The sequence below is a fragment of the Myiozetetes cayanensis genome, unplaced genomic scaffold (assembly GCF_022539395.1).
Source record: "Myiozetetes cayanensis isolate MyiCay16 unplaced genomic scaffold, myiCay2020 scf7, whole genome shotgun sequence".
NCBI classification, from domain to species: domain Eukaryota; kingdom Metazoa; phylum Chordata; class Aves; order Passeriformes; family Tyrannidae; genus Myiozetetes; species Myiozetetes cayanensis.
In genome coordinates, this window is record NW_026087964.1 from 30,635,557 (window position 1) to 30,659,377 (window position 23,821).

A 23,821-nucleotide genomic window follows, 5' to 3' on the forward strand; every position below is an offset into this window, starting at 1 on the left:
CAAAAGCATTTGGGGCCAGAAGTCATGGTCTTGGTAACTTCTGAAAAGGTTAGTGACAGATACTGTAAGTTCTCTGAGTGGTACTTACTGTCCAACTCTTGATAGAAGAGCTTTATGAAAGACTCAAAACCCAAGTCAATTCTTGGGGAAAAACAAAGTACATACATATATTTGTGAGAATCAAAGTATTTTAAACCTGTTATTTAAACTGTGTATTTTTATTACTATAGAATCACAAGAAGACACTGATTAAAAAGATAGCCTGGGAAAGAAAGCCTTTTTAATTTTTGATATAGAGAAGAATTGATGTGTATAAAACAGCATCATCTTGCCACTGGTTTTTCAGTGCAGAATGGGAAACTCATAACTTTATTCCCTGTTAGGCTTGAGGTGGCAGGGGATCTTCAGTACTAATCCACAGACTAGAACATAAGAAATACTTCTTAAACCAGTATAAGGATAAAGATTGTTTGTCAAGCCCTGCTGAAGTTACTGCAGAGTAAGATTAAAGTCAGCCAAAGATAATTTCACAATTGCACAGTTCAAAGCTTTGAAGCTACAGAAAACATGTTCCAATAAGGGAATTAATAATTTAAACATTATTATTCCAAATTTGGGGATTTTATATAAAAATTTGATTTTATTACTACAATTACGTAATATATAAACTAAATTAAGAGAAACTAACACAGCTGTCCTGCTCATGGGTTGTAAAGGGGAAAGAAAAAGGGATTTGTGGAATTAGAAAAGAAATACAACTCCATGAGTGGCAAAGAACACAAAGTCTTGATCATGCGCACAGTGACAGTATAGACATTTTAGGCCTCTGTCTTAATCTTTGCACTGTGAGACCAAATCAGCAACATCCTAGCATCCATTTATTACAAGATAAGAATAAAACATAACTTTGATAGATGCGAAGAAAATACGACCCAAGAGTAAGCAATGTAGAGATGATGGATATCCAGTATGCAAATAGCCTACAGCCACAGATCTGACAGGTATGAACTGCCACATTAGGGTCAGCACAACGCTAATAACACGACATACAGCTTGAAATGGGGAAAGAAGGTGAGGAGGAAGGAGGCAGCAAGAAGAGAAGCACGCCAAGTAGAGCTCAGGCTTACTGCTATTCCTCCATATGGGGAGGAGAGAAAACTCCACAGTTATTTATGCCTTTCCATGAGGGAAAAGCATGTCCGCCTCCACAAGTGAGCAGGTAGACCCTCTGCATAGTAGAAAACCTGATTAGTTCTACCACATATGAACTGGTACAAAGGAAAAACCCAGCACACCTATTCAAAGTAGCCTGTGCATTTCAAATTTTGGAATTTCACACAGAAGTATCCCACATGTATGGGAATTGACTCATCAACGCATGGACAGAGTGAGGTGCTCACACTATCACTGTAGATAAATGCAAGCAACACAGGATACAGACACAAAAACTTCTGCAGAAATGGAAACCTCTTATTCCCTCTATCGTTCTACACGTCACAACCCCTCAAGAGGTTTTCCACTATGCAAACCCCCATAATAAATGTAGTGTAGCCGTGTCTTAATTTGGATGTTCTAGCAAAATGTCCATTATGCTGAAAACAAGAAGTATTTATGACTCAGAGATATTTATGGCACTGCAAAACAAAGAAGCAGAAAAACAAAGCTTGAAGCAAATGTGTTCCCTTGGCTTTGCCATTTCCTCAATTGGCTTTAATAAGCTCTGTAACAAAGAGTACTGTCTCTCAAGCCAGTAAGTTGTGACACTTTACAAACTAATTTCAGAAAGTATCATGGAACTTTCTGAGGAATTACTCCTATTTTACATCTCTGCTTCACTTTATGCATTTATTTGCCAGTGATGGAATAAGCAATCACTCACAGCTTGGCCTCCAGCCCTGAATCTCAGCCCTAAGCACTAAATCAACAGACAGTAGAGACAGGACTCTTCAGCCTCTCTCATTCTGTCCTCATGCCGTCTCTAACCGCACAAATTTCTGGCTTTATTCTCTCCATAGATGTTAACATGCTGAAGTCATCTTTCATAGCCATGCATGTGATCCATTCATCTCCCTAGTCCTCAGTTTAGCTTTTATTATGAACAGAAGCATCAGAAGCATCTCATACATCTCAGTATATGATCTATGGAAAGATATAAGAGGATTACAGACCTTCTGCAGTATCTTCCTTTCCATGAGGTTGAAAATCCTTGTGATGGCCCCTTGTTCATCTTATAAACCCTTAATCATTATGATCAAGAACTTAACTATCCTATATTGCAACTGGACTACTGGAAGACAAGGTTTTTACTCTATGGACCTGTACTAGCTGTGTAGAAATGCCTGATCAAGCAGTCTACTGCCAATAACCAAGGTTGATTTCTCCCTGGAGAATCACAACTGCCCTTTGTCTCTGGATCTGTAGCTCATACACAGGCCATGACCCACAAGGGGCCAATTTCAACTAGATGAATACCTTAGAGCATGTGTGCATATCACTGAGTGTGAGCTAAATATACTTCTCATCAAATAAAAGAGAAATGTTTTTCTTAGTACCACTCTGTAGCTAACAGAATAACTTTAAAAGTCAACAGATCCTTATCACCTGGAACCTGAAAACCAATTAACTTCTTATTGTTGCTTTAAGTAACTAGTGTAGCAACATGAGATTTTAATACTACTTAGCACTTACAGTGCTTTTCATCTTCAAAGCATTTTGCAAACATAAACTAATTAATCTGCCCAACATGCCTGTGAGGTGGGTAGGTGGTATTGTTTCTATAATACAGAGGGTAAAAAAAAAGAAAAAAAACCCAATTCTGGCAGAAGGTTACGTGCTTAGCTCAAGGCCACAAAATTATCCAGAACATACTGGCACTGTACGCTGCTTACAGAAGTTATCCACTGAAATCAGGCAGACACTGCAGGTGGCCATGTTTTTGCATAACAAAAAAGGATCTGTCATGACAACAATTAGGACACATATTGCACTGCAGCCAGGAAACATAAAACACTAATTCTAATATGTGCCTCCGATTTTGAGAGACAGCACTTGACATGTCACTGAATGGTAATTAATTTGCTCATTGGGAGATCACAAAGTCACTAACACATTATTTCATAGCTTTGTGTAAATAGCCTGCAAAGCAAGTGGATTCAGTTCTTGAGGATCACTTGCCTACTTAAGAGTCAAAAATCAGCTCATCAATAAGGCACAGGTAGTGGAAAATCAAAAATGATCTTAGGTATCTATCCTTCCCCTGCTTCAGACAGGTAGGTTTAAACAACTCAAGCTTTAGATTTTAAAAACATGACCATTTAAATCCTTTAATCCTACAGTTGACATTTACGGTGACTAAAAAGATTAAACATTTTGCTATCCAAATAACTCATTTTGAGCAGGTAGTATTTAAAAGCAATAGACTTTGGAGTCTTATTACATTAGGATAGAAGTTGCAATTAAGTTTCAGGCTTCTGAAGTCTTAAAAATGTATCGTTGACAGTGTTTAATATCTTATATAATAAAATAAAATTGCTATATATATCACTGTCTCAGGTCCCTCTTTTGCTGAATGGTGATATTTTTCCAGCACCTAAATCTAACTGTCACGGGAATAGCAGCTGAACAATAGCTGCGATATAACTACACACTGTAATGTACTGTAAATGCTTTTGCTTTTTAGCACCCTGGTATCAGTGATCCAGGGTGGACTTGTGAAGGAAAGGAATTCTTTTTCTTTAATCGCTTGGTGCGGTCAGTCTGTCTTTTAGCAGCTTCAGGGAGTTCTTAGGTCGTTTAATCTAATTTAGGCACTTCAGTAAAGGTACAAAACCGTGCATAGGAGTAGTTTCTCCTGCAAAACTGAAAGGGATAGCATGAAAATAAATTGATATTGAGGCTTGGCTGACAATAAATTGATTGATAAACACAGTGAACTCATTCTCACAGCCATCTAAAAAGATCAACTACCTTTACCTGCAGTCTAAACCATATTTGATTCAAGCTTCCAAAAAGTAAAAAATTAACAAAACCTGCACTACCTCATTGGTTCTTCTAATATAAAACATTGGTTCTTTTATATATTAGGTGAACCTGCAGCTCAGCTTTTCAAGGCACACAGTTTGCAAAAAGTGCTCCGATTATTTTGTAAGGAATGATGAACTCACAAATCTGCACTGCATCCTGCCACCTGTGCTTATGGCTCAGCCTCTTGCTCCTGTGCAAAAACTCACTGACATGATACATGAATCACTCTATAGGACCACTATACTCTTCTGCAACAACAAAAATCTTTGAAATGGAATAATGACTACTTGAGAGATATTGAATATTCCTCTCTCCCCTTTGGCATGTATCTGATGGTAAATAAAACACAGGTTTTGCCTGCTTGCATTTTTCTTACTAACAATACAAAGTTTCAGTTCTTCTGAGTCCAGGTTTGATTCATGATCTCTTTCAAATTATTTTAATATTGTTATATTATTACTTGCAATTATTTTTTCCAAATACAATTTCAAAAACACTGCTTTCTATATTTCTACAATCCTTCCCACCCACACCACAGTCATGTCATACTTTCAGATATTTTTGCATAGCAGTCTCTATGTACTTTATATCACTTCACACAGTAGTTTATTTTCTAAACACGGGATTTTTTCTCTGTACAGAAATTCGACTTCATACAGTCAGCTTTAATCCTGAATTCAGCAAGAGTTGGGCATAATGCAATACAAAATCATAGAATCAATCACAGAATGGTTTGGGTTGGAAGGGGCCTTAAAGATCGTATAGTTTCCATCCCTCAGGCACGGGCAGAGACTCATGATCAACTACAAGCATTTCGGTTGCTAAATTCTATTAGAGAAGTTGTACATTTAAATCAGGCTGGTTTAATCTCTATAGCAAATTTCTATAGAAAAAAAGTGTCTTTTTCCTGCCTAACACATAAACAGCAAACAATCATATCATCACATCTAGGAAAGTAAATAGTATTTCACTGAGCTTCATCCATTGTCAAGCATGAGATTAGGTATATTCTCAAACATGCAATATAAAACTGAGTATCTATCTTAAAACTTCTTTTAAGAAGAAAAGCTCATGGCCTTCATTTACATGGCTGGGTGCTGAGTTTCAGTATTCATAGGCTTATCAATTGTTTTTTCATTCTTATGTGGGGTTTATAAACTAAGTAAATATAAAAAACTAATTTAGAAGTTCTAAAAAGAGTAGGCTAAATAATCCTTATCTAAAGCTTTAAAAAAAAAAAACAAAAACAAACCCAGTTTTGCAAAAGATGAAGGGACTTGAGAAAAACGGAAGGAAACAACAGCAAGTCTCACCTCTCATTGACATTAACTGAAAGCATGTTGAATAGAAGTAGCTGCAATTTCCTAAATAAGCACACCTGCTCTTTCAATCTTGTCAACTGAGTTTCAAAAGTGACGAGATAATCCCATTTACATAACAGTTTCATGTTTAAATATTGTACAATATTTTTTAAATGCTGGTTTTAGAATTATAATGACAAATACTTTTAGACTCTTATTTCTATTTATGCAATTAATCTAAAGCAACAGAAATTCCACAGATAAGGAAAAAGATCCTGTGACTGAAACTAACAATTGGAGAATCTCCTCTCCACAAGTAAAGATCTCATGGGATAAAACTACCACTAAATAAAGCTCACTTAACTCCAACAGCAGTATCCCTTTCTCAGTTCCTGCCTTTGGATTTTGGGAAGCAGGAAGCACAAAGATGTGTACTGACTCAACTCAGGAAGAAGAGGTGAGAAAGTTATGATTCATTAGCAGAAAGCTTTGAAAGGCTTTACCCTAAAATATCCTTCATAAAAACAAGACAGACATTTCTAATTGTGCCACATTGGAGAGATTTGAGAAGCTCGTATAACTGTTCCAGTAACTTCCCTGAGGACACTGGAAATTTCATATTGTTATTTTACACAGTCTGGGCCAAAAAAGTGAAACACTGATCATGATTAATTTTAAAATAAGTTCCCAATTAAGTTATTTATTACTGCTTGTCTTTTTTACTTATAGATTTATTTCTTGTTGATTTAGCAGGCTGTCAACAAAGCCACATATCTATACTCTATTTCTAGGCAGAGGGGGGGGGAAAAACCCAAAAACCACAGGGAAGCATGTTTTATATATTATTTAAAGTCCTCTGGAATGACCTTCTAGACCTTTTTCACAAAATACTTCCCATGCCAGAAGCTGAAAATTCTCAGTCAAAGATGAATCATAGGAATACACTACTTAGGACTGCAAAACAAGCCCTTTATTACCTGACCCTATCAAACCTGCAGGTAGTCCCCAAAGGTGCCACACCAGCCTGCATTACAGGAAGCCAATAAGTGATAAAAAAAGAACTGAAAGGATAATGAGGGAAATCAAATGGGCACAGATGACAGTGCTGAGACCACTGAAAGGTGAAGAGGACATTATACATCCCAGACTACCATTTTAGGTCTATAGACATGTAATTTATTGCGTATTGGGCAATAAGTATTGGCTAAATACTATGTGCTTTTCTGAAGAAAGTGAAAAGGGAATAAAACCCAAGGCCCAGTGCACTACCATATGTCATATGCCAGACCACATAACTTCTTCCAATTTTATTGCTATTTAAAAAAGAATAGCACTCTATTCAGGCAAGAGTTTATGAATTCATTAAATAAATGGTGCCTGTTTTGATATAATTTCCTCACTAGTACTAAGAAAGTGCCTACAGTACAGGTCTTAGAAAACTTCCTCCTGAATTTACCTCATAAAAGGAATGATGTCAAGGTGACTAATGACCTGAAAACTAGAAAATAGTGATGACCTGAAGTTTCAACACATCACAGAAACCAAAAATAAACAGCAGAAAGTAGACTACAGTAGCAGCAAGCCTCAGCTACATATGCCTAAGAGAAATATTTTTATTTGCCTTACAAACACTGGTAGGCAAAAAAGTCAACACCATCTGCCCAGCTCTCTTTCTAATGTAAAGTTATTCTATGTGGAACAAAGAAAAGATACCAACAGGGAAAATAATTTTAAGCATTCTAAAATTAAAACTAAGGACTTCCTCACAAGGAGAAAAATTTATTTTTCCATACCTAAATCTATTCTTGCTTCTGCATAAAAGAGAAGATAGATTTAAACAGAAGACTGAGGCTTAGGTTCCCACACTTCTGGCCTAGGTTTATACTTTTAGATAGCTGGGCTGCAGTACTCTCCACAGTTTTTAACTTTTTTTTCCCCCTCCTTATAATAAGTAGCTTAATTGTGGAAATGTAAAAGTGTCAATTCCAGACACTACAGTTTTGAATCAAATAGTGATGCGTAAGTGCTGAACCCTAACTGGAGCCAAGTTCAATCTCTCAGAATCACTGAGGTCCAAAGGGACCTCTTGAGCTCATCTAGTCTTTAACCCTCTGCTTAAGTACAGTCAGTTACAGCAAGATGCCCAGGATCATAGCATCTCCTTGGACAGACTTCCCATGTCTTTCCATTGCTGGACCTGGAAATCCAACAGTGAGCTTTAGCAATTTGTTAGTGGCTGGTTACATATCATCGATATCCACGGAAAAAATTCTCCAACACGCTCCAATGCGTAAATTGTGAACTAATTCATCTTACTCACTGTACAGGGCTCTGTTACTGCCCTTATGAGCTAAAAGAAAAAGGCACTGAGCTAATGCATTATTTGGACACTCATCCACACATACTATGTTTCCACAAACCTATTCATAGGGCTTGGCCTTCTTGAAACAGGTGTATTTGTTTATTTAGTAATTTTATAGCTATTTACACTTTAGATATACAGGAGTGTCAAACTTTTGGGAAATTTGTTAATGAGCTGATTAACTGGGGGTCTAGTTTTTGAATTTTTAGGCCTGGGATGCTTCACACTTGCCTCTGCAATATTGTCACTGACCCATTGCCCAACACGGGCCATCTACTTCCTAAGCGTCATATATTATTTATTTCAAAGATAGCACAAAATACTTCCTCATATTTGTAAACATTTAGGGAGACAAAAGTGAAGTGTACTATGTGTGTAGAATATTATCAAAACTGATGAAACTGATATAATGGCATACTCTTCCTGCAGCAAGAATACCTTGGACCTAATGAATTTACACACTCCGAATTAAAACATCTTGCCTACCTTGTCTGGTATACTCATCTGCTTCTCTGTGGACCAAATCTTTTACCCGGTTTCCATACAGCAACCTAGAGGAATCATGATCAAAAGCTTTCAAGGTTTCACTGGAGCTGTAAGACTTCTGCGTGGGCACTCTGCACTCCTCATTTTCTGCAGAAGAATTTGTATAGCGCCGCTCCTTGTCCCGTCTGCTCTTTGTCAGGGAGCAATAAGGCCTACGTTCCTTCACATCCATACTTCATTCCTTCTCTGTGCACATCAGTCCAGCTTATTTGGAAGTCTTCTCTACATTCAGCTTACATTCACCTATAATAAAATTAGAAAGACAACCACTGATGTGTTACAATGATCTCTAATTGCTGTAATTGCTCCCTAACTGTCTGGAAGAGAAAGAAAGAAAGATCTGCTCAACAATGAGTGAGAAGCAGTTCTGTGCATATCTGCAAGACTTCCCAGAGTTCCACGCACAAGATACCCTGATCTAAAGCACGAACAAAGAAATTCTTGTGAACAACAACACAGTACTACTGAATTTTATACAACAGATTAGAAGATCAAACGCAGACTGAGAACTCGGAAGGAAAAAAAGTAGTTTTTCAGCTTAAGGAATGCATTACTTGCCTAAATTTAATTGTATGTAAGCTGTTTTCTCTTCCGAGAAGAATGTATGTTTTAAGGACAAATCTGACTTCCTTCTGCTTGTCAGAAATTTGCAGGTTTAATGTTTGGGTTTTTATACTTCTTTCTACACTTTCAGACTTCCGTAACTTTATTGTAATTTCTAATCAAATAATACTGTTCTCATCAAAGAACATGAACACATGATTTCATAGCAAGCTACAAAAACATTATAGGTGATGTTCAGGAAGGTTTCTCTAAGCCAGTATGTTCTATATAAGTTGTGCTAGAAAGCAAGAAAGTATTTTATTTGTAAATGACAAAAAAAGTTTTTCTTTCCCTCAAGTTTTTAAGGAACATTACAGTAGAATCTTAGTTTTTTGACTATTTATTTTTCTTCAATATTTTGTTACACTTAGTTTTCAAAATCAGACTTAACCCTTAACCAAAATATCTACATTTCTGACAGAAAGAAACAGTCTGTAAATTTTGCTTCTGTTTTTTAAAGAGAAGTGCTAAAATAAAATAAAGAATATAATTTGTATCTTTAAACAGCTGACAAAACATCTAAACAATTTGAATATTTTGCAACTGCACTTTTTAAATTGATACTTTGATATTTCTTGTTTAATACCTTAATATACTAGGGTTCTCTACTTTGTCTCAGGGAGAACTTTCTCCTCAGTGCCTAACAGTACAAAAATAAAACTGAAGCAAGCTAAACTAGAAAAATACACAACTGATTATTTTACAAAATACTATCAGTCAAGTCCTTTGTGATGTAGAATTAAAATGACAGTTTACAGCACATACTACATAGCAACAGCAACCTCCATTTACACTCTTTTCAGCAAAAACAAGGTTGCTTTATATCTCTTTACTTATTTAAACATATAATATCAAACGAATTAGCCGTCACTTAGAATATTTTAGAGAATATTTACTACAGAACTATAATTCAAGTTTGTGAATGGCAGCCAGTCCTTTATCATCCTGCTTTGAAATTTTCCAAAAAAGCTTTTGCATTTCTTGACCTATGTAAATCTCAATTTAGACTAAAAATAGTAACAAAGACTTTCATTTAAGTTTCTATTTTTATTTTTATTTTCTCTTCTATTTTTATTTTTAAATGTTAAGTGGTTAAAAAGAAATTTCTAGATGATCAGAAAAAACAAAGTTTTATAATAGAACAATTTATTTAATTATGACTGTTAAGATATCTGTATGCCCACATAGCACACTTTTTTAGCTATCTGAAACACTCAGATTTTAAAGTATTTGATTAACCAATGAATGTAAGTTCTTTTCATGTGAAAACAATTTTCTAGGTATTTTATAAACTTTGCATTTTATTAACACTAAACTGAATTGTAAATTTAAAAATAATTATTAACAAATACACACAGGAATTCTTTTGCCAGTGTAAAGACTTTGTGGAAGCATATCTCTCCTTTCATCTAAGCCTTTCAAGACTTTAAAGGGCCACTAATTCCTAGCATCTCTAAATTGCACCATAGGAAAAATGATGCACACTATTCATCGTCCAAGATGAAACAATTTTAATATTTTTTCAAGTTTTCAAAATACTTTATAACGTTAAAAAAACCCCACAGCAAAACCCAAACCAATAAATCAAAATTTTAGCACAACACTTTGTTACTATACCAAGCTGAAATCATCAAAGATTTAATCTTTGCTGTATGTAGCATGGAGGAAGTACTGATCTGTTTCCCACAGAAGTCAATGAATACAATAAAACTTCAAAAACCAATTCTCTAAGTTATGTATTGCCTGTCCAGGCAAAGGATGAAAAGGTTAAAAAAATGCAAGCTGTTTAATAGTACCACATTATGGAGACACTTTAGCAGTGATTACCCTGCCACAATAATGAAGACTAGTGCGGTTTTTGGGGGGAAAAAAAAACCGGTAGGATTTAAGAACCTGATCTTTTTGAATCTGGCATTATACAAAACACCTGCTTAATTTCAGTAACCTTTAACTTTTCAAACTAATAGTATCTCTCAGCAAGTCTCAGGAAACAGTTAACAACTTCAGACTCCTGTCTTTGAAATTACTTCATCAATGAATTACTACACATATCTAAAAGAAGGCAGAATAAAAGCTCTCTTAAAGATCTGTCTACAAATAAATGTTCTCTACCGTGATCAGACAACAAGTACAAAGAGAGAGAGAGCACAAATATATTTGCAGAACACAGAAACAAATATCTGTGTTACTGTTTGAGTAAGTTAGAAGTGACAAGTCAAACAAAAGACCTGCAGATGGCCTTGAAAGATCTTAACTTGTCCCATTATAAATCATCACCTTTTTTTTTCTAGAAACACCCCTCACCCCCAAATAAGAGAACTATTTCCAAATATTGAGAAAACTATTTTCATAAAAGAATTCAAACTGTCATTTACTGCATCTGTTCAGCTTCTTTCTTGTAAAGATCACTGCATCTAAAATATTAATAAATTTTCCCACTGAAGTCTTCAGATTTAAATGAACCACCGCTGCACAAAATTGAACACATTTTATTTTTTTCTTCTTCTCTGCTTTCTGTAATACAAAAGCAGCATCTTTGGGGGAGTTACCCAAATGCACAGCAACTAATTTGAAAAATCTGATTAAAATTTTAAAGGAAATAAAATTAAATTTATTTTGTGATGTTATAAAAACACTTGCCTTCATCTGCAAGGAATTTTTGCCCATATGTCAATATTTATGGTCTATCAGATAGCTTCATTCCAACTAAATTAAAGAATTTTCATGGAGCAATATTTACAAAGCTATTGAACTACTAACTCACACACTCACAAAAGCATGTCACAACAGCCGTGCTACATAACGCTACACGTTATATTGCAGTGCTAAACTAAAATGGCCTGCTTACACTGTAGAAAATCGAAAGAGATTTAACTGCTGCATGCCATTAGTTCAAGTTTTGGTCTAATACTTTTCAAAGTGTAAAAACTGAGGATGCTCATCTGTGTCACTGAGCATTGGGATCTCCCATGACCTTTTCAGTGGTCTCTCCAGTGTTACCGGCTCCTGGCTGAATTACACAGGAGGGTGTTCACTAATCACCAGACTGACATGTCAGCTCTTATACAGTCATGTTCATCCCATTTTTTCACATAGCTTAGCTGATCGCAGACTCACACTGTATGTTCTCCAGTGTGAGAAAAAACTCTGAATTTTAAAAACGGTTTGAAACCATAAAGAGGAGATGCCTATTTTAAAATTAATACTTAAATATTTCTTTCAATCTAATTTAGCAGGGAAGCAGAAGAAACAGAGAAGCAATTCTTGTCATGACCAGATCACTGGGAACAGAGAGCTCATTCCCTTTTGTGTCAGGGTACATTGCAGACCTCTGACATCTTTAGTACATTTAGCACTATATTTAATTTCCAAGTCAGATAAGTTACAAACAATTAATAATTAAAACAAATACATTATCAAAATTCTTTCTTTTACTTTAAGTGTTGTAGGGACACCAAGTGCAAACACCAAAACTGAGCACACAGTATATTCACACACAAATGTCAAAGCTGACGTGGGAGCTTCAATGACTGAAGTCTCAGATACTAAGCTGACTGATGCCCATTAGAAGTTTTACACTGCATTTAAAATTCCCTGAAACAGCCTTTCATCAATTCCTCTTAATCACCTATTGCAACATGAAATAAGACCAATGTAGTAAAAAGGAAAAAAACCCAAACACCCAAACCACAGTTACTTACCTTTTTTATAGTAAAAAAGCCTCAGCACTTAAGGTCTACACTGCCATATAGAAAAGTACAACAGACATAAAGCATAGTATGTATTTTAATTGCCAAGATGTAAAAGAGGCACTAGGGTCATGCTACAGTGTTATCCAAAATATCCAGGTACAACTTCAGCATGCCTGCAGGCCTTTCAAAGTGTTATGGAAAATTATTGCATTTCATTCAGCAGCTTCAACTCTGACTACCTCAAGGGGTTATTACAGTTTAGCCAACAGGATGGCAATCGTGCCTAACATACACAGTGCTCCCTCCCCATCTCTCACTCAGAGAGCCTTCTCCCAGCATTAAGCCTGATTCAACGAACACCAAAGTACCTGACTAAGAAGTCTAAATATACCTCAATATTTTATGTCCTTTGATACCTAAAAATCTACACAGGCATGAAATAGTAAAGAGGTAAGAAATAAAATATCTGTTACCAAAATGAAGAGATATTTGTATAGAAAAGATTATGTCACTGCTTGGGTTGATTTATGGATCTACTATAGTGTGTTTTATAGTTCCTTTCAATGTCTATCTCCATTTTAGACATCTCAAAACATACAAAACAAAATTGGAACTAGTTCTGAGAATAATGAGTATCATTAATATATGCAATGTTGGAACAGAAAATATTTAAAAAATGGGAAGATAAAACTTGTACATTTCTTTATTGCAGAGGTACAGAGTTTGAAATACTGTTATAAGGAAGGCCAAACAACATCTCTCTTAGCCTCACAAGGAGAAGCAGCAGTAAGGTGCTCTTTGGAGCAGAGCCCTTCTTTGCTCCCTGAGGCAGCAAAACAGAGACAGGGAAGGAACTTAAATATTACATCACAAATTTCCCTCCTAACACCTAAATCTGAAAATTTAGGCATTTCTAAGAATCATAGTATTCCCAGATGCAAAGGCCTTCATTATTATTGAATTATCATTATGTTTGTTATTAATTACCATTATTACAAATTAAAAATTATCACTCTTTTTACACTGACCACTTAGTACAAGCACAGTCTGAACACTTGCTTAGATGGGGATCAAATCTCCTTTCATGATATACTACTATACAAACACAGGTAGTACAAGAATGTACATAAACACAGGTACTACAAGAAGCCTAAGATTTCTGGGAGAAGAATCAGTCTTGAACTTTTGTCTGGAATAAGAGCAGAGGAGGATTTTACAGGCTGTGAGTCAAGACGGTGCCTATTCTCAGCACTGACAATGGTTGCTGAAAATAGCATCTAAGTAGTGCTGTTCAACAGATACATGACTGCAAGTGCCATTATTTTAATGTAATAATAATTTCATTTGAATCTGCAATTGTTTACAGATTAAACTAATGTAAATATTGCATTAGTTACAAATTACATTAGGCATAATACTTGGATGCTTCTTAATAGGAAAAGAAAAAAAGCAAATTCAACTGATATATGTAAACAAGCTGATTAAAAAGCCAAAGTGCAACATGCAAAAATTAAGAAAATCTTCTGTCCACAAAAAAATCTTCACAACTCATACAACTAATCACCCATAAAACCTATTACAAACAAACACTAAGAAAAACTCAAAAAGCATAAAAGAGTGATGAAATTTCCACTTCAACGGCTGATAAAGTGAGATATGTCAGAAATCAACTGAGCTGGAAAAATGACACTTTGAAGAGGTGCTTAGGATGATCTGTAGCCATGGTATGCCATTAGTCAAACTGATGACTCTTAATACATGGACATTTCAGGTCATCATATCTAGAAACTCACTTCTTAATATAAAAAGTCTGTCTTCCAGCACAGACACTAGAGAGGATGCATCCCAAGTCAGCCTTCTTAAGGGGGATTGGGAAACAGATGGCCTGTCAGACAGGCAGTTCACAAACTCCTTAAGTCACTAAATAACCCTACATTTTAGAATCAGATTAAAAACAGACAAACAAAAAACTCAAACAAAAACCCACAAGAAGAATAAGGAAGACCAGTAAAAAAATGTTCTGTATTTTTCTGCATGTCAGGGGAACAGAACACTCATATCTACCATGACTACAGGATGTAATATTAATATAAAAGTTACTTTACTTAGTCTATCTAAAAATCTTAACTACATTAGAGACCGAACAAATAACAAATAAATGTAGTCTATGTTCATTACGGAAGTTTCTTGCAATAAGAGCCTGGAAAATCATCAAGATAAAGAGTTCTGCAGGATCCTGGTTAGTCATAGAGGTTGATGTTCATATAACAATTTTGCTGTCATTACTTAAAATTGAAATCCTTGAGCACAGGGGGGGGGAGAGGGAAAGAACATGTGTTATCATGCTTTCCCTCATATAAGCAGAAAGAGATAACGCTCCCTCTGTAATAACGGGAATCAAGGGAGTACTTCTCTGGATGGCATTTTCCTGTGAGGGTACAAAGACCATACAGCAGCATTTGAGATAGAGCTACAGTTATAACTGGGCCCTGGAAGCCCTCTCACAGCAAGGTTACAAACCTTCTGAAGAGAAAACTGAACCTACCCCTGAGCTGGCCATGCACACACAGAGTCCGGGACTGTGATGGCTCTTTAGTCCCCAGACAAGGCCTGCAGAAAAACTGTAACTTGCAGGAAGGAAGGGCTCAGACATTGGGCCAACTGCTCTGTAAAAAAGAACAGCCTCTTCAGAGGAACTTGGTATAGGGTTATACTGACATTTTCTCTTCCTCCTTTGGAGGAACAGTTTGTAGGAACTGTCATGAACTCTAATCTTAAGAGGAAGTGTCTGCCTCTAATTTGGGGGATTTGTGTAAGATGCCTTTTATCTCAAAGGGCTGAAAGAGCTAAGTGATAACGAGAATATGAAGACCGAGTGTAATAATGTGGTGTACTTCTGTAGTAAGAATGACGATGAGAATATGTGATGAAAAGACAGAGGCAAAGGAAGTTAAGAGAGCAGAAATGCTGCAGTATAAAGAAAAAAATGAATAACAAAACAAGCTCAGGACAGAAGGTGGAGGGAGACAGAATCAGTAGCACTCATTATAGCAACACTTATTAAGACCAAAAAGGGAGTAGAGCAAGAGAACAAATAAAACTTCACAAAGAGGAAACTTTGTGACTCATTTACTTCAGAGAAAAGTAATGAACTCGGAAAGAGTCAGCACTGGGTAATTCATTGCTCAGCAGCAACTAAAAAAGGCCTAAATACTTCCCTCTACTCATTTAAACTTGAAATTCATCCTTTATGACATCAACTCCTTCCGTTCCCATCTTCTACACATTGTTTCTCCCTCACCGTGTTCTTACTCAGCCTATCTTAATGGTCTTCTAATTTATGCAAGCATAATTCCTTCTAAAATGGTGTCTCCCAAATTTACTTTTGCACCTTCTGAGTTCTTCCACATAGTTCTCTTCTGCTGTGGAACAAAGCCACAGAAATCTAGGGATTTTTAAAACAAGTGTGATGGAGAAGCTGACACAAGAACAACATATAGCAAGCCATGAACATCAGCAAAGGTGCTACAGTCCCCAAGTCCCCAAGCATGCACAGCAGAATTGTTTCTGCATTTCTTTTTGGAGAACAAAGCTATCAGTATGTCAGGTTCACCATCTTAACAGGCTGTCGATCATTCAACTCCCCCTTCAACAACTCAGAGCTAATTTCAATCTGACAGTAGTGAGGTTTCAAAAACAATACATCTCTCAAGTCACTATAAGGGAAATGAAATATATTGCATGTGACATGCAAGAGCTGGGCATACAGTCACAAGGCTGAGCTGAAAATGCTATTGTAAAAGTGTCTGGAAATTAAAGGAGGACCTGAGGAAATCACAACAGGAATGTCATTGAGGACACATGGGAGAGGGAATTAAAAAATAGCTAAGGGTAGGAGCTGAAGCTATGGCTGTGGTGGCATGGCATAGGAGACATGCAGCATCACCCTTAGTTTCCAAGTACAGATCCTCATAGTGAAAACTGAAATTCCACACAAACAAGAGGCATTCACAAGATTTTTCTTTTCACAATGATCTGACAGGTAACCAGATTTTTCAGTCCGAGTCACACTATAATTAGAATCCTGTTGCAGCCTGAAGAATTATTTAGTGACTCATCCTAATGAAGAGTGACTACAAAGATTTATAAAGTATGATGCCATCTTTTTTAATGCTCAAGAACTCTGTTATGTTCAAACTTATCTGCTTGCAGCCCCCCACCTTTCTCAAAAGAGCAACAAATCAAAACCACTCAGATACAAACAAGAAAAGTCCTAAATATGGAAAATCCCCACAGAAACACAAGTAGTCCATATTCATACTGTCACAACATTCATTTACTGCTCCTAACACAGTAATGTGAAAAATTATTAGCTAATTCCTACATAACATGTAGTAAAGCACTGTTTAGCTTGATTATGTTTACATTAGCAATACTTTCTACCGTATTTAACTCTCCCATCTATTCAGACTGTATCAGCTGTCATGTGTTCTATTACTCCCCAGGTTCCTGCTTCCCTCTCTGCACAAGCTGTGTCCTCTTGTCATAACCTCTAATTGTCTCTTCTTCAGCACGATCCAACATCAGCTGACAGTAAAGGCTGGAGCTTGTTTGCCCTGCTGGATCACTTCCTTTCTACAAACCCTGTTCTAACTCTCTTCTAGACCATCTCTTTCACTGCATCAGATTTTTAGCTTTACCTTAAAGGTCATACAAAACCTTTTTGTCCTGTAATCACACCATTCCATTCTTACCTCCCAGGTTTTGTCTCCAATTTCAACAGAACTAAGACTTTGATTAGAGCAAACAAAAGAATAAAGCATTTTTAAAGTAAGTTCTTTGGCTAACTGTGTAAGACACAAAATTTCCCACAGTAATTAGCAATTGTGTTCAAAGGACCGTGTTTCTCTCTGAAAGTGTCTACACAGCCTACTCTGGCATGGCCCTACGTGACTACCAACCAAGATCCTTTCTGGTAACGGTACCTAAAGAACAATTAACCTTCAATAATTCAAAAGCTCCTTCAGGAAGCTGGGGAAGTAGGACAAAGAACTACCTCCTGCTGACCTCCTCTTCCACTGGTGTATGTTATCTGTAGGTATGGTACCTGGCTGTGCTTCCACATGCCACCAAATTTTGACCATGGGGATGGAGCTGACCTGCTGCTGGCAGAACCCAGTGACGGCACCTGGCCCACTGCACTCACATCTCACATAAACCAGTCTCAATTTGAAAAAATGCTTCATTGACAAGTGATCCCAGTTTTGCAAAATAAGCACAAGCTTCTGCAGTAAGTACTGAGCAGCTTAACATTATGCTTTTAGGGGGAAGCAAAGTTACTTCTTTAAATCCTTTAAATTACCACTTAACATAATACTAGGAATTTCTTACTACAATAATTGATTAAAAATCCTTCTAATTCAGCAACAGATCTGAAGGTGACCTTTAAAGGATGGGCAATTTCCATCCTTTAAAAATCTCTCTTAATAACATAAATGAAAATTTGGTCTCCAAATACATGGACACTTAACTATAACTGAATAATGAAAATATTTCACAATTATCAAATAAATCCTTTTAAATCCAGTAAGAGTTTGTAGAGAAGTTCCACAGTTCAGTTACACCAGAACTAAACAATATGTAGTTGTATTTCTTACCCAGTAAGTTTAGCAAGCACAGGTGCAAGACTGAAAGCCAGGAACACTGTAGGCTTCCACTCACTTATGGGACATGGAAAACACAAGCAGAACAATGAAGAGAATCTTTCCCACAGCGACAGTCAAAATGCCTCAGACAAGTCCATATGGACTACATGGATGGATGAGCAGCCATTTTAATTTCCATCCTGTTTCAAATATTTCTAATTATTTTTTATTATGAAACACAGAGTGGAACATTAATTTTTGGCATGGTCTTACACTTAATATGAAACTATTAGTGATTTTCTTACTGTATATTCAAGGACACAAATCTCATTGCAGTATAGGAACTTCCAAGCATCAACTTTTGCTGCATTGTCTAGGAAACAGAAAGAGAGCATGGGATGCATGAAGAGGATGGGGAAGTTGCCTTGATCTACACAATGGAGTAAAGGGGTTCATGTCCCTCCTAAAGTGAAGAACTCTATAGCACAGTAGTAAGCCCAAGTTAAAGTTCTTTCCACTACAGTAGCTATGCTTAAAAGCATTTAACTTTCAGAAAAAAATTGATAATTTTCTCCTACTCCTAAGGGGTGGTCCAGGACTGAAGAAATGCAGGCATTAGAAAAAGGAGAAAACACCTTACACCTGTACTTGAACTTGGTGGCATCAAAATCTTGTCTTACAATATTTGTACAGCTGAACAACACGCGTAAAAAAGCACAGTACTGAGAGAGACTGAGTCTGTACTGAAAAGTTCTGCCAGCATAGTTGAATTTACTAGAAGTCATAGCTTAAGCTAGCAAAATTTATTGTGCAGATGCAGTGATGCTGACAGAAGAGTGCACTTTTAAAACCACTGATGTAGATAAGCTCTGAGACTGGAGCCGTTCTGATTAATATCATAGGCTCTTAACGCATCCAGGTGAAAGCATGAGCACAGGCAGCAGGGTGAATGAAGGGGTTCAGACTGCTCAGCTATCATTTCTGGACACACTCATCTTCTGGGGAGGTTTCATTCAGCTGAGAACAATGAATGTGCTGCTGCACACCTTCAATTCATACAGATTGCCTCATACAGCTCGTCCTGCCTCATACACAGCCACACAAAGCTGTTGGGTAGGATTAGTTATACAAGATTTTGTCTGTAAGTTAATAAAGGTTGCCAAGAAGCAGGTGTCAGAAAGAAAAATATTTAACATAGGTTTATTTGATGGTACTGGGCGAGTATATATTTCATATGGGTGAATAGGAGAGACAAAGAAAATCTTAGTATCTATCTTTACGTCATTTAATCTCCATATAACTTAAGTGAATGTAATCAAAGAATCGTCACACACACTCTCAACAAGCAGTGCAAACATAAACCTGAAAAAACACTAAACAAACCCACAAACACCATGTACAGATGTAACAAAGACAGACTTGCACAAAGAGTTTGAAATATACTGATGGAGACTAGAGCAAAGCAGGTAAAAGAGAGACTGAAAAGGTGAAGAGACATTTTATAGCTCTGTGGAATGACTAGACACATAACCATCAGATCTTAATCCATGAGCAGCTCTTGTTTCCTTAATGCTTAAAAAGCTTAATTGAACGTTACAAAGCTAGTGAACTGTGAATGTGAACATATACGTACATATAAAAATAATTTTTTATTTATACAAATAAAAACCACCCCATGAAAGAGACATGCCACGGGAAAAGTATAATTAGAAGTATTCTCTTAAATATAAAGTAAAACCCACTATGTAACTAACCTAAGTCAAGTCAGCTGCATTGGGAAATGCATGTAACTAATCTGACTTTCCCTACACCTTCAGCAATTGTATATTCCAAACCACCTAGACACTGATAATTTGTCTCCTCACAAAATTATGGTAAAAGTGACCAAACCAAGACAACCACAGAGCACTGGAGGAAGAGAAAAGGCAGGAATGTTCTTATAACTATGTAAGTTGAGTTTTTAAATAGTCTCTCTTCCATCTCCCCTGAAGAATAACAGCGGATCCTTCCCCATTGGGGGGGGGAAAAAAAAAAAAGTCGAAGTTTTTAAATTTAGGTTACAAAGCAATTTGTTAAATGTGCAAAGTACCCTTGTGAACTTTGAAGACTAGAAAAACATAGGATTGTAATTGCCTCCAAATTCCTTTTATCTATGTATTCAACTAAAATGAAATTTATTATGGAAAACAAAACCAGCACAACTAAAAATAGCAAAATATTGCTAGCTATGTACTGCTCTGTATTTCCTAACCTGTTATTCCCTCAGGGCTATGTTCCAATGTACCTGAGGGAGAAATTAGTAGCTTTTGGCACAGGTGCCAGATTTATCAGGAGATGCTGCCTGAGAAATACTGTCTATCAGCAAGTCAAAAACATTGCTGTGAGACTACATCTTCCACCTCCTATTTAAGCAGTTATTTACCTTTCACAAAAGCATGTTATCAACAACAAAACCACTAAGGGCTGGTACGTGACACTGATTTAAGGGCACTGACTGTCCTGCAGAATTGTTAAATTAGAGATTGTGTCCTGGTGATTCAGTAACAGCTACAATATAAGGAACTAATGAAGTAGTACCTTACCTTACCTCACCACGATGTCAGTCCTGAACACTTACGCATACCGCTTCAGTCTGTGCCGTGCTTGTGATAGGACAATACAGTTTCTTTCGAAAGCAATCTGTCAGTCTCAATTTCTGAATCGAACTGAATTTGTGAAACCCTTATCCATAAATCATAAAGCATCTTGGCTTCCTCAAACGAGACATAGTTCAGAGTCACAAAGTACTGTTTGCAAGAATCCTGGTGATAAAATTCTATAGTCTGGGTTTTCATGCAACTACAGGAAAAAAAGACTTGGGAGTCTTTTCAGGGAGTCTATGTTCTCCCTATGTTCCTTGACTGAAGAGGAAGCAAACTGGATTCAGCAGATGCTTACCAGAAATTAAGCTTAAAATGTACTTAAAAAAATAAAAATCTCCTGCTGAAGCGGGGCCTTGGTGCAGCACACAGGAGGGTCATGAGGCCAGGGGAGCAACAAGGAGTCTGACAGGGTTTGGAGAAAGCAGGTAGCACAGTGTTAGCTTATTGCTTGTATCATCTTTGCTTTATCGCTAAAGAAGAAAAAAAAAAAAAAAGGGATCTTTTTATCCAGATTTAAATAAGAAGTTTCTGACCTGCAGCTATGACTTCAGTCTGGTTTTGAGTGCATTTGGTAGTATTGACCGACACAGTTCCCTCAGACAGAAAATAAAAGCCAGATGCACATGATTTTAGAAAGCTTTAATCTAATTGTACATGAAGTAGCCCAATAAATACAATTCTTTCCAACGCTGGTGAAAGGCCAGAGGCTGACTGACTGGTCAGCACAGGGTCTCTAGAGTGCCTGGGCTTGTCTTGACCCAAGCTAGTTTTCACAGCTGCCAAGGGGTTGAGCAATTATTGCCTGGCCTGAACATGAAAATACTGAGGGAATGTCTGAAACCCTGCAGTAATCACTGGGTAACAAGGAGAACCCTTTGTGTCACCTGCAGGTGGGGAAGGCTTTGGAGTAACCCTCAGAACCCAGGCTGGGAACTGATGCGAACAAAGCAGGCTACAATAAAGCACATACAAATAGCCCCAAGTGGATCCTCATCAAGATGCCAGACCCACCATGAACATTCCACGGTGGAGGGCACAGAATACTGGTAACTTCATGGAAACAATCCTCCTCCCTCACCATTTCATCTCCACCCTCACAAGCCAGAGGAACAACTAACATAAAAAATGGCAGGCACTTGGAAGTTCCCTTTAAAAATCTTAAGTTATTATTAAATACGCTTTTCTACATTCCATGGACTATTAGATTGTTAAAACATTAACTGGACTACTAGGAAATTGTTATTTATCTGTGGCATGTGTCCTTTTAAGTTAAGATTCTGAACTGATCAACAAAGCGCACCTTCCCATCCATGAGGAACAGTTTTTAAAAGCAAAGGAGAATTGTAAAGTCTTTGGAAGATTTTAAAAAAACACATTTTTTTCCTGAGAGCTGTAGACTAACTCTCCAGTCACTTTCCACTGCTTTCCTCTTACTCTCTGCGTATGCAAAACCTTTGTCTTTAGTAACATGCAGTAGAGAGTAATAATGATAATGGATGCTGCCACACAAGCTCTCATTTGGGCAATAGCATCTGACTGATGAGTGTTTGTCATTGGACACTAATGACATGTTAAACCATGGCATAATTATTACACTCTGCATCCAACTGCCTGCTTTCCAGACTCATAATAATAAGCATCAATAGACTTCAGAATTTAAAAAGGAGAAGAAACTTTAAAGAATATAGTATTAAATTTGATCTACTGAAACAAAAGAACTTTAACCACTGTATCATTAGAAGCTATCTGCTTCAAGGAAACTATAAACAGTCTGTATTTTAAGCAGGCAAAACTATGCATGACATCAAGAAAAGCCTTAGTGTTGACCACATATCAGTTATAACCAAGATAGTCTTACTGTCTGTCTTTGTTTGGAGTACATTTGCTACTATGGGAATTGGTTTATTCATTTAGATGGATAGGTAATTTATATATCTAATAATTAGACTACAGGTTAAAAGATCTGCTACTGTAACCGACTCATGGAGATTACCCACTGAAACAGCAAACCCTTTTCACAGAGCTTCTTTGTTCCATAACTGCATAAGACCTGTGACTAATATTAATGTTTATTTCAACACAGATCCTTACAAAAATAAGAAAAAATTATTCTCTTTCTTGATTCTTTGGAATAAATTGCCCTTGCTCCCACAGATCTTAAATACCCATATTCCCAGAGACTGTTTTGCGAAATGAATCCCTTGATGAGCTTCAGAATCAGGCATTTTACAAAAAACCCAGCCCATCTCAATACTCTGCTGCTGCCACCGTTGCTAACGATTACAAGCTTCCAGTACTGTGAATAATTCAGAAACTCATCTGTTCCTTTCAGCGTAAAGACAATGTTGAGAGAAAAAGGTCACTTTTTTTTTTCCTTTTCCAACTGACTTTTCTGTCCCAGCACTGGTCCGATCGCATGATACACCTAGTGTTTGACATGCATCCCCTGACAGCTTCTTAGCAGCAGTTAGTCTGTTTAACTTAGACTCCAGAAATAACAGGAGCACAAAGGAATGACAAGTTTCAGCCGTTGCAAACCCAGTACCAGGACTCACATTCGCTGTAGCTATTTCAGATACTTGATGTACCGGCCTACATTTAATTATAAAACAGACGCATGCCAGCATACCTATTGTAACTGGGCAATCTGGTAGTGATGCACAGAGACAGCGGTACTTGAAAAAACGCTTCTTAAACACAAATATGAGCAGTATAATCACCTGTTTCCCAAAGACTAACACTGGAAAATACACCGCTCCAAGCCTTTTTGACAAGTCTGTAAATTCAATGCCACTTCCTCTTTAATCTTGTGATTAACAAGTGCACTAGAAGGCTGTCAGTATATACACATACAATATATAGTTTTATTTGAAAATGGTATCTGTCAGAGCAAGACAAAGTCATGCAATATAATGTTTCAGAAATTAATTACTGTTTATTTGACTATTCTTCTCCCTTCACTTAAATTATAAACCTTTTTTTGCCAATAAATCTTATTTTAAATGCC

General features: G+C 36.8%; 1 protein-coding gene across 1 annotated transcript in view; it reads right to left on the reverse strand.

The window, feature by feature from the left end:
* Positions 1 to 23,821, reverse strand: part of TENM3 (teneurin transmembrane protein 3) — a 1,298,714-nt gene that overhangs the window by 305,309 nt on the left and 969,584 nt on the right. The window contains 1 exon segment of the mRNA XM_050338169.1: positions 8,173 to 8,475. Within this exon segment, the coding sequence (XP_050194126.1) occupies positions 8,173 to 8,404 (232 nt within the window). The 5' untranslated portion in view covers positions 8,405 to 8,475.